The sequence below is a fragment of the Galeopterus variegatus genome, unplaced genomic scaffold (assembly GCF_000696425.1).
Source record: "Galeopterus variegatus unplaced genomic scaffold, G_variegatus-3.0.2 Scaffold2, whole genome shotgun sequence".
In the NCBI taxonomy this organism is placed as follows: Eukaryota; Metazoa; Chordata; class Mammalia; order Dermoptera; family Cynocephalidae; genus Galeopterus; species Galeopterus variegatus.
In genome coordinates, this window is record NW_007726113.1 from 747,315 (window position 1) to 764,892 (window position 17,578).

The 17,578-nt window shown below is 37.0% G+C and overlaps 1 protein-coding gene across 1 annotated transcript in view; it reads left to right on the forward strand.

The window, feature by feature from the left end:
* The first annotated feature begins 744 nt into the window (after positions 1-744).
* ARSJ (arylsulfatase family, member J) overlaps positions 745-17,578 on the forward strand; it is a 90,685-nt gene continuing 73,851 nt past the window's right edge. Inside the window, exon 1 of the mRNA XM_008564569.1 lies at positions 745-1,437. Coding sequence (XP_008562791.1) covers positions 1,040-1,437 — 398 coding nt within the window. The 5' untranslated portion in view covers positions 745-1,039. The remainder of the gene's footprint in view (positions 1,438-17,578) is intronic.

Here is a 17,578-nt window from a genome sequence, read left to right on the forward strand (position 1 = left end):
CTCTTGGGAAGCGGCAGCCCTGCCGGATCCCCCTGGATCCCGTAAGGTTCGGGCGGCGCGCAGATCTCCCCCTGGCAAAGCCTCCCCTCCCGCGTCCATCCTCCTCCCGGAAAAGAGAAGGGAAAGATGGAGCCTGTAAACCGGCCGTACCCCCTCCCCCTCCTCCTGGGGGAGCGAAGGCAGCGAGGACCGTTCTGTGATTCACTGGAGAGGGAAGAGGGAGGAGGCAGAAGAACTCCGAGTGCCAAAACTAAGTAAGTTAGCCGAGAAATCGCACGCGGCTCGCAGCGCCTCCGCCGGGACCGAGTGGACTCGGTGTGGACCAGCCACGGGGCCAGGGACCCCTCTTTGGTCCCCACGCGCTCCAGCGTCCCGGAATCGCTGCCCGAAGTTCCTGGAGAGAAGGGAATGGTTCACGGTGGAATGAGATCAGGAAATGGCTTTTCTCACTTCGCCGCCTGGTGAGTGTCGGGGGGTTGGCAAACGCCTAGGAGAGGACTGGGAAAAATAGAGCCCTGGAAATGCGGCGAAGGTGATCGGCGAGCCCGTCGTCTCCGGCAGCTCGTCATCTGCTCTTTCCAGGTGGGGGCACCGCTGGACTGACCGCCCTCTCCGTGTGCGCGCCCAGGACAGTCTCGCTCCCCAGCGTCAAGGGCGCTCTGGCCACGAAAAGTCCTTGTCCGGTGTGATTCCCAGTTCCTTACTTGACGTCCCCCCCCACCCCACCCCCCGCGAACTTTTGAGTGGAGATATTAACTTTTTTGTGGAAGCTGCTCTGGGAAGTGAGGAGGAGGAGGAGAAAATTAACTTTGGTGCAGAAGAAGGACACTTTCTTGTTTCTCCGTTGTCCCATCCGTTAAGCCATCCCTCATAGAAGATTAAAGTTATCGGACGTGGTGACAGCCGAGGGGAGCGCAGGATTTCTTTCCGGGTGGACAACCTCCACCTTCTGCTGGCTCTACCCCTCCTGCGTGCATGTGTGCGCAGGCGGCGCGCGGTGCGAGGTTCGCACGTGGAGTCGCAGCTGGGACCCGAGTGCATGGCCCCCTGGGGCTGCGCGGGACCTCTGCCTGCGCCGTCCGTGCGGGCCTGGGTCTGGCCTGGAAAGATGCTAGCTATGGGAGCGCTGGCAGGCTTCTGGGTCCTCAGCCTCCTCACCTACGGTTACCTGTCCTGGGGCCAGAGCTTAGAGGAGGAGGAGGAAGGGACCTTTCGAGCTCAAACTGGAGAGAGACCCGAGCCCAGCACAACGGCCACCTCCCAGCCTCATCTCATTTTCATCTTAGCAGATGATCAGGGATTTAGAGATGTGGGTTACCACGGATCTGAGATAAAGACGCCAACCCTTGATAAACTCGCTGCCGAAGGAGTTAAACTGGAGAACTACTATGTCCAGCCTATTTGCACACCTTCCAGGAGTCAGTTTATTACTGGCAAGTAAGTGTTATTCTTATATTTATTCCTTAGATAAATCTTGAGCATTAATTAAGATCCAGCCCCTAATTTAAGGGAGTATCAGAAAATATGGAGAACATCTGAATGAATGAATAAATGAATGAATGGGTTTATGATGAGTATTAAAATGGATGCCGTGTTAATGATGATCTTGACAGTGTGGTCGCTAGTTCCTTACTCTAAGAGCCAGCTCTGAGTTTTTAAATGAGGTCAGAACGTGCAAACACTTCCGCACCAACGAGAGATCTTCGGAAGAGGTCTCCTATTCCAAAGCTACTCTGACTCTTGCGCATGCTCAGATTTTGTTTCAGGTGCCAATAGAATTCACAGTCACCATCACTGATGAGAGAGACCTACCAAAATTTTTGGTTGTTCCTAAATCTGGCATTGAATTATCAAAGCCACAGGTCATTACAGAGAGAGAAGGGGTCAAAGAAACAGATGGAAGGTAATATAAAATATGAACAGTGTCCATATGACTCTGCTTGAGTCTTTGCTAGGTAATTTTCTCTTATGAGATCACTAACGAAGGCCATATTTAACTACCAAGGTAGTTCTCAAAATGCAAGGAAATTTAATGGTAAATGCTCAACAGGAATCTAACTTCATCTGAAGTTTTCTTGTGCTCCTCACATGTTTGCGAATTTTCTGATTAACTAACAAAAGTCGGATTATTTGGATACTTAAGTGTTTTTAATATTATGGCTGCTTTGCTAAGTAGCTAAATCTGCTGATTAAGGTGTTCACACATTTTGATACTTTTACCCTATTCTCAGAATATAGACTACTGTAATTGATTTGGATGTCCAAATTCAGCCTGTGGAAATGAGATAAACTAGGAGGGCCAGGGGTCAAGCTACCATTGGACAGAAGTAGAAGAGAATTCTTAGTTTTCAATCCATGCGTCTTGTGATTTCACTTGCAGTTGCTTCAGTGAAGTTGTTTTTGGAATTGGATCCTATAAGAGTAGCCAGTATCCGCTGGAAAAATAAAGACTGTCTTGTAGGAATCTCTGTCTTGCAGAGACTTTTGCTTATAGCACGATTTCCACTGCTTAGCAAACTGTCAGAACTTAGCATCTCTGCCAGAAAAGGAAAAAAACAAAAAAACATCCTTCCCTCTCTTGAGAGAGAGAGGGGGAAAAAAGTCTCACTGTACTTTAGAGTCATTTTAAAGGTTAATTGAGGCAATCAGAAAGTCAAGAGTATTTGATATTTATAAAGAAGCAGATTGTTGGTTGGAAAATAACAAGTCCGTCTGGTGGCCTGGAGGTCAAGTTCTTCATGTTTAACTGAACCACCCTTACATTTGGCTCATGAAATAAATGTGTCATAAAATCTCACTATTCCTCTTCAACTAATTTATAGAATTTAGATATACACAGGTGGTACCAGAAGTTGAAAAATATGTAACTGAATTACATGAATTTGACTGTCACAGTAAAGCATATGTTCAAGGCTTTTCACCTAACAAGAAAATTTTGTTCTTAAATATTATCTTGTACTGATAAAATATCTAGGTTTTATCTTTCAATCTTTACATTTTCTAAATGACATGAAACAGAAAGTAAGCCGGAAATAATTTCTAATTTTTGTCTTTGATCAAGGGTTGACTTTTCTGTACTTTGAATGCAATCGAACATCTAATTAGATTTCTTTTCGTATTAAAATGTTCTATTCAGTGCAACAAGTTGCATAATTGTTTTACAGACAGAAAGTTCATATACCTACTGTGATTTGATTTGAATTTCTATTTGAATTAAAAAGTTGAAGATGTTTTCACTTGCAGTTCCTTTAAACAAATTGCTGGAACTTTCCTTTAAATGAACACAGATGTAAGAAAGAAAGTGGTTATGGAAGCCTAGTTCCAGATTTAGTATTAATAATGCAAGACCCAGAGAATATGGTCATTTGGCCTCTCTATGAACACATGTCTATTCTTTTCGTATCCTCTAAATTAGAAAAGGAAGCAATAAAAACCTAAATGAATTGAATTATTTTAAGGCAAAAAATAGTTCATGTGAAATGTGAGAGGATTCAATTATCTTCACATTGACAAAGAAAGAGTTAAAATGATTGAAACTGAAGGTACTTTTGATAGTAAACAAAACAACTCTCACTTTATATTTTGCTGTAGTCAAAATGTACAAATCTATTTCCCTCTACCACACGAGTCTATAACAAATTCCAGATTCCTTTAATAATTTACATCATAGCAGTCTGACAATATTGAATATCAGTCATCCCATCACTAAACATTCATTGTGTGCAGATTCCCGGATTGGAGTTGTGAGGAACAAAGAAGAAGTAAGCCCTAACCTCTGGATAATAGTTCTCAAATTCAAGTGTGCAAAAAGAATCACCCAAAATCTCTTAGTTAAACTGCAGATTTCTGGGCCGAACTACCAATTCAGCTTCAGTAGGTCTGGGGTTGAGCCCAGAAATCAATAGTGATTAATGAGCACATCAGGTTATTCTGATGATAACACTATTAACAATAAATTAACAGTGTTAGTGTTAAATGCTAGCATCTACTGAGTCGTCACTGTGTTTCGGGATAATGCATTTCACATGCATTATCTTATTTAATCCTCACAACAACTTTATAAGGTAGTTGCTATTGCTATCCCTATTTTATATAGATGTGGCAACAGATCCCAAGAGGGGTAGTGAGGCAGCGGTTCTGGACTTTGTATACTTGACTTTGAGAAGCAGCACTTTAGGTGTTCAAAGTTAGCTTGGTGGGATGAAAGTTTGATTGGGAAAGTGGCTGCCTGTGTTTGATTTATTTCAAAGTAATTTTCTCACTCTTTTTCCTTGGAGTTTTGCAAATAAAGACATGGAGAAATGACAGCATATTTTATTAAAAGATAACATAGTGAAGGCTTCAGAAAGAGAATTATAAGTTTTGCGAAATTTAGACAGGTGTTTTATGTTGACATTAGAGTAGGAAAGATTGGTAACCCAAACAAAATTCATATCTTCGACAATAATTTTGTGTTTTTACCATTTTGTTATTTATTTATCCCATTTCAAATACCATGATGATCATTTTTAACAAATGCAAAGGTAACTCAAATAATGTGTATTTATAATATAAATTATCAAATTTATAATTTGATAAATCATTTTGCTTAAAACACCCCTCTACCCAACTGCTGCCCCTTACTCTCCCAGCTTCTGTGGCCTTAAATTAATTTTGCCTGTTTTTCAACTTTGTGTAAATAGAATTACAGAGATGCATTCATTTGTCTGGCTTCTAACATTATGTTTGTGAATTTTTTTTATGTTGCCTGTAGATATAATTTGTTCGTTCTCGTTACTGAATAGTGTTCTTTGTATAAATATATTACAGTTTACTTATGCATTCTACTGGTGGTGGACATTTGGGTTGTTTCTAGTGTTAAGCTATTATGAATGGTGCTTACATAAAAATTTTTGTATATATCTTTTGTGAACGTGTGTATACATTTCCCTTGGATATTTATCAAGAAGTGAAATTGCTGGGTTATAGGAATGTGTATGTTCGGATTTTGTAGATATGGCCCAATAGTTTCCCAAAGTGATTTTTACCAGTTTACACTCTCATTGCCAATTATAAGGAACATTTCATTTGCTTCATATCTTTGTCAACATCTGGTATTGTCTTTTTTTCATTTTAGTTACTTTGATCGTTTTGCAAAAGTACGGCATTATGGTTTAAATTTGCATTTACCTGATGACTAATTAAATTTACCATCTTTTTATATTATTATGGACCATTTGGATATCCCCTTTTAAGAAGTATTTATTCAAGTCTTTTGCTTATTTTCTCCTTAGTTGATTGATATTTCCTTATTGATTTGTGGTAGTTATTTATATATCTATTCCTTTGTCAGGTATTTGTATTACAAATATCTTCTTCCACTCTGTGGCTTGTTTTTCACTCTCTTTATATATATAGTTGGTTGGTTTGTTTGTTTTTGATGAACAGAAGGTTTAATTTTATTGTAATACAATTTATAATCTTTTCCTTTTTATGCCCTGTTTGAGATGTTCTTGCCTACCCCAAGATCATGACAATGGTCTTTTTTTCCTAAAAGTTTTATTGCGCTATTTTATATTTAGATCTATAATTCATCTCGAATTAACTTTTTAGTATGGTATATTAGAGTTCAGGATTTTTTGTGTGTGTGTATATGACCCACACTACTTATTAAAAAAGACCATACTTTCTCCACTGCAATGCAGCATCACCTTTTTTGTAAATCAGATTAGTGTACATGTTTGGTCTGTTTCTGAACTCTGTTATATTCCATTGTTCTGTCTTTGGGCCAACACTACATTCTCTTAACTACTATAGCTTTATAATAAACATTGATATCTAGAATATAAGTCTTCCTGTTTGTTCTTCAAAATTGCCTTGACTATTCTTTATTTTTAGTTCACTCATTTTAACAGGAAAGGAGAGAATATGGATGTACAGAAGCAAATACATTGGAAGATTTGGTTTGGGGATTTAAGGTAGTCCTTTTCTGAATTATCCTGGTTTCAAAGGGAAATAATAAATGAGCCATTAGCTGAAAATGAAGATCTGAAGGTTTAAAGAAAGAGATGGATATAAAATATTCTTCTAGTAGAATGAGAAAGTAAATTGAGTAGGGAAATGCAGTAAAAATACTGAGTAGTAATGAGAGGCCACTTGATATTTGTGGTCATAAATTTTAACAGAGCCCAGTCATTATTTGTTTGTTTTTCTCCTGCCATGATCGGGTGCATGTGTGCAGAAGCAGCGCAGTTGAATAGGTGGATTTAACTAGATTTGGGGCTTTGCCAAATGGACTGGTGGACTGTAGACTCTACACTTGTCATGGCAAAGGGGAAGTCTATAGGGGGTTCATGTTCTCTAAAACTATGCCAAAGTCAATGGATTGACTGGATTAGGTCAAAGTGAGAACACTATAGTAAATTGGAAAGCTGAGAAGATAGCAGTGTTTGAGAAAGTGTATTCTCAGGATCAAAATTTTGTAAGTAGTACAGTTTTTGAAAATGATAAGGGAATGAGTGTTAGGGTGAGATGGAGGAAAACATCTTTAGAAGTGAGGAAGGCAAGATATTAGAAGGATAGGGTATTGGACGGATCATTCCTGTGGATATTGAAATCATTGGGAACAATGAGAGAAGTAGCAGTAAAGGAGACAGTAAGCCAGTGCTGGGTTGATCTGTGAATGAAGCATGGGGTGAAGGGAGTGGTTAAAGGACTCTGACAGGAAAGATAGTGACTCTACAGTCTGTTGCTTTGCTTTTCAAAGGAGTTGAGCTTTTAAAGGGAAATAGGAGCCAAGATTGTCTAGAAATACCAGGGAGCAACCTAAAGGACACCCACCCCTGTTCCAGGCTCTGTGATAACTGCAGTAGGGTAAAAGACCAACCCTAAGTTGAGAGTATGGCAGGGACAGCCAGCAATCAGTTGGAGCAAAGGAGAGAATGTCCAGGAAAGAGACGAGATCAAAGAGGATTTTGCTAAATAACAGACTTTCAGTAAAAGGGGGCTTATCAGAAAGGGTTAGAGAGTCAAGATGGGGGAAGGATTGAATAAGAGTAGAAGATGTACAGAGACATATAGTGATTAGAATGTGAGTGAAAGCAGAGATGTTGGGAAGATTAAGGTAATGGTGAAGATTTAAATAATAAGGCAAAAAGGCGTGGTGGGATTTTTTTCCCAGATGCTCTTTTAGGAAGTGGTAAGTATTCGATTTTAATTATAGCCACTTTCTGGAGATTGATTGAGCTGGGCCTCCCTACCAACAACCACAGCCCCACTGTGTACAGTCAGGCATGCAGTCAGGAGTTCTGGGGGCCCAGTTTGGCCCAGGAAGGTAAAATCCAGGTAGGCCTCCTCTGTGGGCTGTAGTGGGCTGTCAAGGCAGGGGAAGGTGTCTTCCGGAGTTTACAAAGTATTGCTTTTAGATATTAAATTCTCAATTTACAATTGTCCTGGTGTTGGAAACCCTGAAAAGGTAATTGAATTCTTTCAGCCACTCCCTCAGGAGAAAAACTCAAGGAAGACTAGGGGAGTAGGATTTGTCTATTTCATTTCGCAGGCATGTGTGTACACGTATGCCTATTTCCCCTGAGTTTACATTGTAAACATCAACATCATGTATGCTTCCTCTTCCATCCACTTCTTTTATTCAAGGTGTAGTTTTAAGTGTTCTATACCCAGAGACAAGAATTCACTCATTACCTTCATTAATATTTTGTTAACACTTAAACATTTAGAAAAATTTAAATATCTATGGTTAGAAGTTTAGGAGAAACAGGAGTTTCCTTCAAGCTTTTCTTGACTTTGGAAAATGAATATAACAAGTGGAGAGAGTGGCTTTAAAACCTCACACATCCAATTCAAAAAGAATGACTTAATAGTCAACAGCATTCGACAATTAGCTGCCTATTCCTCTTTAACCATATGGATTTTCAGATAGTAGAATCATGGTCAAGTAAGCTGTTGGCACACCCTTATGATCAAAGTCCCTAATCTTAAATAAGTCTTTTAAAAAAGGCACCCTTTGAAGTGAATCCCTATTAGGTAATTCTGTTGACTTTCCTGAATGGCTGGTCTGAAAAGTGGAAATGTATCCAGGTGCAGAGTAGAATAAAAACTTCTTTTATTTCAAAGTTTGTTTTCATTCAGCTTTTTCCTATGGCAATATTCTAGAATTAATTTTGATTTAATCTTTTTCCATAAGCATTTTACTTGGGTATAATTAGAGTTGGTTGCAGTGTTTTTTTATCATTCACAGTGTTAAATATTCCCAGTAGTGTTATCTCATTGAGGCATTTATTTCTCTTGTGTGCTCAATTGCAAGAAGACTTTCCGCCTCTAATCTTTTACTTCCTCTTTCACCCAGTACATTTGCTTTACTAAAACATGACTCTTATTACATCACCACCCCCAGCAATCACTCTCCTTGGTTCCCCACTGACCAACAAAGAACCACAGAACCTGCTTGTGCCAGCTGCTTTTCAGACATCCTGTCATTTGATCTTCATAGCCACCTTGGAGGCAAAATATTTTTATTATTTTGAAAAATATTTATAAAATATTTAACACACGTCCTCATTTTATGGATGATATGTGAAAGTTTTAGGGAAATTGTGTAAGTTGGTCATGGTCATACAGCTTCTAAGCTATACAGCCTATATATGAACCTAAACTTGTGAGACTTCAACAAAACCCTTATTGTTTTTGTCACCCCATTCTGCTTCCTATGAAAACTGTAAGCAACTAGACCAGTCTTCAAACACATTTTTTTAGCCTCATCTTCCCCTCTCTACTTCAGACTCTCTACTTCAGAGAAATGGATGACTCACAGTTTCTTGAGCACATCTTGACTTTCTTCTTTTGGTCATTCTACTTTGACTTTTTGGAATTCACAACCTATCTCTCTTTGCGCATATGTTGCCTACTCATTATGAGTCAGCTAAAATGCCATCTTCCCCTTACAGCTTTCCATGAAATAATTTATCTCAGTGAAGACCTTTCATAATTCATTCTGTAACTGTCTTATTAGGCATGATTTTCCACCTCATTCACAGCTATTACTGAACCTCTTACCTCCCTTCTCGTCCCCTAAGCAATGAGACTCTGATTTATAATCTCCATAAATCTCACAGTACCCAATCCAGTGCTTTGTACTAACAGGAGCTAAGCAAATGTGTGAAGAATGAATGAACGAATAGATGAGCAAACAATTATTTATTTCCTTCTGGCAGGCAATGTGACAGAGCAGAAATAACATAAAAGTTATAGTGAGGAAATCTGAGTTACAGTGCTGATTCAAGGGACAAATTACTGACTGTGACCTTGAATAAGTCATTTAATCTTCCTGAGATGCATTGTTTTCCTCTGTAGAATAGGAATAATTACATGCCTCAAAGGCTGTTCCACTGATCAGTTGAAGTAACGTGAAATTACTTTAAGAACTTTTACATAATTTTTAAATAAAAATCTTTGTAAATTTAGCTACATCTCTATAATTTTTAATCATATACAAATCTTAAAAGAACCAGCTATTTGTTCTTTTTAAAAGCTTTCTGTGAAAATAGTTATATCTCTTTTCCAATTTCAATGTTGGTAAAAAGAGTTAAATTTAAAGCCCATATGTTTTCCACATGGTATTGTTAGTTCTGAGATGCCCAGGAAGGTGACTAGGTTTTTTAAGTTTTTGTACGTGCAGATTTTTTTGGTTGTGGTTTTGTACTTCAAGATTTTTTTGGTTGTCATGTTTGGCAGAATCTGATGGAACCTTGCTAAGCTTGTGCCAAATGAAAGCAGATGTGTATTTAAACAGTTATATTAAGAGTATAATACTAAATAAGGGCTGGCCCCGTGGCTCACTCGGGAGAGTGCCGCACTGGGAGCGCCAAGGCCGCGGGTTCGGATCCTATATAGGGATGGCCAGTGTGCTCACTGGCTGAACATGGTGCAGACCACACCGTGCCGAGAGTTGCAATCCCCTTACCAGTCCAAAAAAAAAAAAAAAAGAGTATAATACTAAATAAGAAGAATTGAAAATAGACTAAAAGAAAGACCAGTGATTAATTACTTCAAATCCCTTCAATCAGCAATAATTTTTAAACATTTTATTGACTATCCTTAATATAGCTAAATATAACTTTGATTGTCAGCTCATCCCAAGGACTAACACTCAGTAAGTACACAATAGTTTCGAATACTTATAAATTGTTCTAGCCTTCATGGGGATGAGAACTTCAGAGGCTCTATGATCACTCTTTCAATAGCCTCCTAAGTGATTATATTGCCTGCAGCATCTGAATCCACACTCCACAATAGGACCTGAATGGAATTTCTTTAACACAGTCCAAATCATGCCAGTCCCCTGCTTAACATTTTCAGAAGCTTATGAATTAGGCTAAAACCCAATTCTTAAGCATTCCTTATAAATAATTTCAAAATCCAGCCTCTGATAAGGTGCCCAACACTTTCCCATTTATACACTTGTTGAATTATCACTGCCAGAGTATGTGTACTTTCCCACCAGGGCCATGTACCCTTACCTCCCTGTTTCCTTCTAAACAGAATTCCCTTTAATAAAGTGTTCTTTGTTCTCCTCTGTGAAAACACTATTGCATCCTTCCAGAACCTCTACTATCCTTGTCTCTTCTCCAGTCCTTCTCTGATAATTTTCTTATCCTCCACAGGCAGAGTTGAGTGCATCCTTCTCTGTTTCTACAGCCTCTTCTGCATACCTCTATTTCAGTTTTTGTAATATATTATAATTACTTATTCACCTCTTTCCTTCCAACCCCCAAATGTACAAAATTACACTAAATTAAAAACTTCATAGAGTCTAATTTTAAAATACACACACACACATACATATATACATATATGTAACCAGAGTGGTTACAAGCAAGGATCTTGTGTGACACTGGGCATAAACTATATATGCTTCAGGTTTCTCATGGGAAAATGGAGATGATAATTATTCTACCTACCTTATGAGGTTTATTGTGGGGATTAAGTGAGATTGTGTACATAAAGCAGTTAAGCCTGCCACATAGGAACCCATATAACACAGATAATCTTGGTTATTTGCAGACTGGGAAACTATAATCTATCCCATATGTAGTTAATAGACGTTTGTTGATAAACAGACTCTCAATAAATATTTACTGAACAATTGTATTGAATCAAGTGAAAAGCTTTGAATGAGAAATTATTAAAAATATGTTAAGTATTTTTTTTGACTGATATACATGAGTTTATTCTGAATTTTAGGAGCTGTCTTATTTTTTTATCTATTAGTACAATGGCTTAAAATTTTAAAGGATTGTTTTGATTTAAAAATTGTCAACATCCATATCACCATTGCTTATTGACTGAGATATGATGCTACATTTGATAGAGTTAGGTGGACATAGATATTCAGATTGGTAACAATAATACTTAATAATTTTTAAGTACAATTTTAAACTTTATCATATTCAGAGAAAGTAGTCATGTTAAATGGAAGTTATTTGAGAAGCAGTAGGCATAGGATTGAATAGCTGGGTGTAAACACCAGCTCCTACTTGCAGTGAAGCCTTAGGTTAATTAATGCCTGTGAGTTTTGTCATCAAATGAGAGTAATAGAAATGATAATCACTGCCACAAAAGCACAAGAAAGAACAAAACCTACTGATAGAGCAAAAAAATGCAAATGAGAAAAAGAAAGAAATTATGTCTTGCCACCTCACAAAACCAAAAAAGACAAACAATAAAAAGGAAGGAAAGGAATAAAACATATTTAAAACATCCAAATATTAATAAAACGCCAGGAATATGACAATACCTTTCAATAATAATATGAAACATAAATGGACTAAATTCCCCACTCGAAAGTCACAGATTGATTGGATTAAAAAGCTAGACTCAACTATACACTGCCTTCAAGAGACTCACCTTCACCTGTAAAGACACACACAGACTAATAGTGAAGGGATGGAAAAAGATATACCATGCAAATGGGAACAAAAAATGAGCAGTAGTAGCTGTTCTTATATTGGATGAAAAAGCCTTTCAATAACCAAAAAAAAAGAGAGAGACAAAGAAGGCTGCTATATGATGTTAAAGGGATCTATCCAGCAAGAAGACATACCAATCATAAATATATATTCACCCAACACTGGAGCACCTGGATATGTAAAGTAAACACACTCTTAGACCTAAAGAAAGAGACAGACTCCAATATGATAATAGTTGGGGAACTGAACACCCCTCTCTCAGCATTGCACAGCTTATCTGAGCAACAAATCAACAGAGGAACACAGGATTTAAACTGCACTTTACACCAATTAGACCTGGCACATATCTACACAACATTTCATCCAATAAGTACAGAATATACACTTTTCTTATCAGCACATGGAACATTCTTCAGGACAGACCACAAGTTATGTCACAAATCAAGTCTCAACAAATTGTAAAAAACTGAAATCATTTCAACTATCTTTTTAGACCACAATGTCTTAAAACTAGAAATCAATAACAAGTGAAATTCTGGATACTGTACAAGTACATGGAAATTAAACAACATGTTCCTGAATGACCCATGGTTCCAAGAAAAAATTAAAATGGAAATCAAAAATTTTCTTGAAAAGAATGAAAATAAAGACACATCATACCTAAACCTGTGGGAAACTGCAAGAGCAGTACAAAGAGGAAATTTTATTGCAATAAACCCTTACATCAAAAGAATAGAAAGATTTCAAATAAGTAACCCAATGCTGCACCTCAAAGAGCTAGAAAAACAAGAATAAGAATAATCCAAACCCAAAATTAGTAGATGGAAAAAATAATTACTATCAGAGCAGAACTAAATGAGACAGACACCCCCCAAAAAGATAAATTAAATAAAAAGTTAGTTTTTTGAGAAGATAAACAAAATAGACAAACCATTAGCTAGATTAACTAAAAGAAGGAAAGACTAAAATAACAGAAATCAGAAATGTAAAAGGAGACATTACAACTGACACCATAGAAATACAAAGAATCATTAGAAATTATTATAAGCAACTATATGCCAGCAAATTTGAAAACCTGAAGGAAATGGATAAATTTCTGGGAACAAAAACCTACCAAGACTGAACCAAGGAGAAACAGAAAACATGAAGAGACCAATAACAAGCACCAGTATTGAAGCAGTAATCAGCAGTCTCCCAATAAAGAAAAGTGCAGGACCAGATGGCTTCATGCTGAATTCTACCAAACCCTTATAGAGGAATTAATGCCAATTCTCTTTACACTATTCCAAAATATTGAAACAGTGGCCATTCTCCCAAACTCATCCTATGAGGCCAGCATCACCCTGATACCAAAACCAGACAAAGATACAACAACAAAAAAAGAAAACTACAGACTAATATCTCTGATGAGAATAGACATAAAATTCCTCAACAAAATATTAGCAAACAGAATACAGTAACACATCAAAAAAATTATACATCATGATAAGTGGGATTCATTCCAGGGATGCAAGGATGATTCAACATATGCAAGTCAGTAAATGTGATGCAACACATTGACAAAATCAAGGACAAAACCGTATGGTTATCTCAATAGATGCAGGAAAAAGCATTTGACAAAATTCAACATCCTTTCATAAAGACTCTTAGTAAACTAGGTATAGAAAGAAAGTATCTAAAAACAATAAAAGCCATATATGACAAACCCACCACGAATATCATCCTGAATGGGAAAAAGCTTTCAGCTTTTTCCTTCAAAACAGGAACAGGACAAGCCCACTCTTACCACTGCTATTTAACACAGTATTGGAAGTACTAGCCAGAGCAACCAGTCAAGACAAAGAAATAAAGGGCATCCACATAGGAAAAGATAAAGTCAAGATGCCTTTTTTGCAGATGACATTATCTTATATATAGAAAAACCTGCAGACTACACAAAAAACCTCTTAGAGCTCATAAACAATGTCAGTAAAGTTGCAGGATACAAAATCAGCATGTAAAAATCAGTAGCATTTTTGTACTCCAGTAATGATTTAGCAGAAAAAGAAACCATGGAAGTAAGCCCATTCACAATAGTCACCAAAAATCTAAAATACCTAGGAACAAAGTTAACCAAGGAGGTAAAGATCTTTACAATGAGAACTGTAAATCACTGCTGAAACAATTGAAGAGGATACAAAAAGATGGAAAGACATTCCATGTGATTGGGTTGGAAAGTATTAACATTGTGAAAATGTCCATACTACCCAAAGCAATCTACAGGTTCAATGCAATCCCCATCAAAATACCAATGATATTTTTCACAGAAATAGAAAAAAACAATCCAAATATTTGTATGAAACAACAAAATACCATGAGTAGCCAAAGCAACCTTGAGCAGAAAAAACAAAGCCTGATGCATAACACTACCTGACTTCAAATTATACTACAAAGCTATAGTTATCAAAACAGCATGGTACTGCTATAAAAAGACAGTCAGACCAATGGAACAGAATAGAGAACCCAGAAATCAACCCACAAACTTACAGCCAACTGATCTTCAACAAAGGCACTAAAAGTATACATTGGGGAAAATACTGCCTCTTCAGTAAATGTATGCTGGGAAACTTGGACATCCATATGTAGGAGATTGAAACTAGACCCATATCTCTTGCCATGGACCAAAATCAATTCATAATGGATTAAAGACTTAAATATAAGACTTAAACTATAAAACTCTTAAGAGAAAACATAAGGGAAACATTTCAGGAAGCAGGACTGGGCAATAACTTTATGAATAAGACCCCAAAAGCACAAGTAACATAACAAATGGGATTATATCAAACTAAAAAGCTTCTGCACAGCAAAAGAAACAAAGTGAAAAGACAACGTAAGAATGGGAGAAAATATTCACAAACTATGCATCCAACAAGGGATTAATATCCAGAATATACAAAGAACTCAAACAACTTAGTAAAAAAAAAAAAAAAAACAAGTGACCTGATGAAAAAATGGGCAAAGGAGCTGAATAGGCATTTCTCAAAGAAAGGTATACAAATCTCCAACAGACACATGAAAAAATGCTCACATCACTCAACATCAGGGAAATCCACATCAAAACCATATTGAGATATCATCTTACTCTGTTTAGACTGGCCATTATCAAAAGGACAGAGAATAATAAATGCTGGTGAGGATGCAGAGAAAGGGGAACTCTCCCACACTTTTGGTGGGACTGTAAATTGATGCAGCCAACATGGAAAATGATATGGAGTTTCCTCACAAACAGCAAAAGATAGAACTGCCATATGAACCAGCAATTCCATTGCTGGGTATATACCTAAAGGAATAGAAATCATCATGTCAAAGGGATACCTGCACCTCCATGTTTATCACAGCTCTGTTTTCAATAGCCGAGAGTTGGAACCAACCTAAATGTCCATCTTTGAAAGACTGGATAAGGAAAATGTGGTGTATATACACAGTGGAATACTACTCAGCCATAAATAAAGAATGAAATTCTTCCTTTTAGAGCAACATGGATGAACTTGAGAAATTATGTTAAGTGAAATAAGCCAGGCACAGAAAGAGAAATACCATATGTTCTCACTCATAAGTGGGAGCTAAAAAAGTAAACAAATAAATGAAAAGCCCTCTTCTACAATGTCCATGCTTTTTACAAAGCCAATCAATATTTTGACTTCTTAGAAGGAAATAGAGTCATCCTCATTATTCATGATTCCATATTTGTAAGTTTGCCTACTTGCTAAAATTAATTTGTGACCCTCAAATCAATTCTTGGGGAACTTTTGTGGTTGTTCACAGACATGCCCAGAGTAGTGTAATAGTTCACCTGACACACATGCCCAGATAAGGTCAGACAAGGGTGACATTCTGCCATCTTGTTTCACCTCTCATACTACAAACAAATGTCCTTTTCAGGACACTTAGTGCCACTTTTTTGCATTTTTGTACAATTTGTTGCTAATTTCACTGTTTAAAATGGCCCCCACACCTAGAACCTAAGTGACCATTACTTTCTGGTGTGGTTTTCTCATTAAATGAGGCTGTATTGGTGAAAGTACATAGAGCATCACCTGGCATGTAACAGTTGCTTGATACATTCTAGTTTTAGGTTTAATGGAATTCTTCAGGGAATTTATTTTTAAATAGAAAAGAAAAAGTCTTTCCAAAGTGTTAACTACTCATATTTTTTTTTCCAAAATAGGCTGATGCAGAATCCTTATCAGAAATTATGATAATACTCATGAAACTTTTGGGTTTACCTTATATAGGCTTTACATACCTTTTCTTGGATATAATAAGATGTGGCAGCCAACATAGAATGATAGAATTCTTAGAGCTCCAAGAGACATTGCATATTATTTTTTCCAACGCCTTCATTTTATAACCCTCAATGGGAGTCTTCTCTCCAATGACTGAGCAGAATCAATAATAAAATGATTGATATTTATTCTATTATATCACCAATACAAAATCTACCAACCAACTGGGCCTGGTGCAGAAACAAGCCATAAAGTAATCTCTAGGTTATTGTCCCCTTGATGAGTAAATACAATTGATATGCTTTTCTCAATACTTGGTTGTTCTCAGGCCTGGTGAGGAGGGTAAGGGAACCAGACAGGGATGATAAAGAGCTGGAGAAATTGACTGGACCTTATCGGAGTACTGGATTATTCCACACACAGTGCCCAGACGGTTTGGTACTCATGATTTGGCAACATTCAGTGTCCAAGAAAGTCTAACCAGCAGGTAGAAACAGCAGCAGGAACTTGGGTTATAACCATTACTTGATTGAATTAAATTTATGACCACAAATTTAAAATAGGCACTCAAAAATGTCCCACAATCTTTTTACCTTCCTCTATTATGTTTCCCATTCTTCAGAACACTATTTCCAAATATCTCATTTCCAGAAACTGCCAATATTCTCTTATTAGCCTTTACCTTACTTCGAAATTCCACTGCAAGAACAGAATCAACAGTAAATTATCCCTTTCATACTACCAATACCAATACCAATCCACCAGCATTGACAGCCGTGTTGTCTGCCTTCCTTCTTTTTGTAGGCATTGAAGTACTCGCGTCAGTCAGACCCACGCCTCCCTGAGCTCTTTCTTGCCTCCTCAAGGACTTGATTCCTATGGTTTTACCCTTTCTCTCCTTTGTTACTGATTTTTCTGTCTTTACTATCAGCATGTACATTCGTTTAAATTCCTTCTATCCAAAATCAAACCAAAACAAAGAAAACAACTTACTTGACCCAATTTCTCTGCTGTCCTATGTAGCAAAAATTCATGAAAGAGTTATCTGTACATGACAACTCCATTCCAATTATTAACATATACTATATTAATCTATACTGTAAATTTGATGGTATACCTATACTATACTATAATATTAATCCCTACTATAAATAATCTTTACCATAATTTTAATATTCTTAAAAGTCAATTGTTTTTTTATTTTAAAAATAGAAGTTTATAAAAAATTTATTCAAAAAATACAAATGTATAAAAAAATTGTGCCATAATCTTGAATCTAAGAACTCAAACATTTTAAAATTGTTTCATCAGACTTTTAAAAATTATCACTGGGGTTGAACATTATACGGT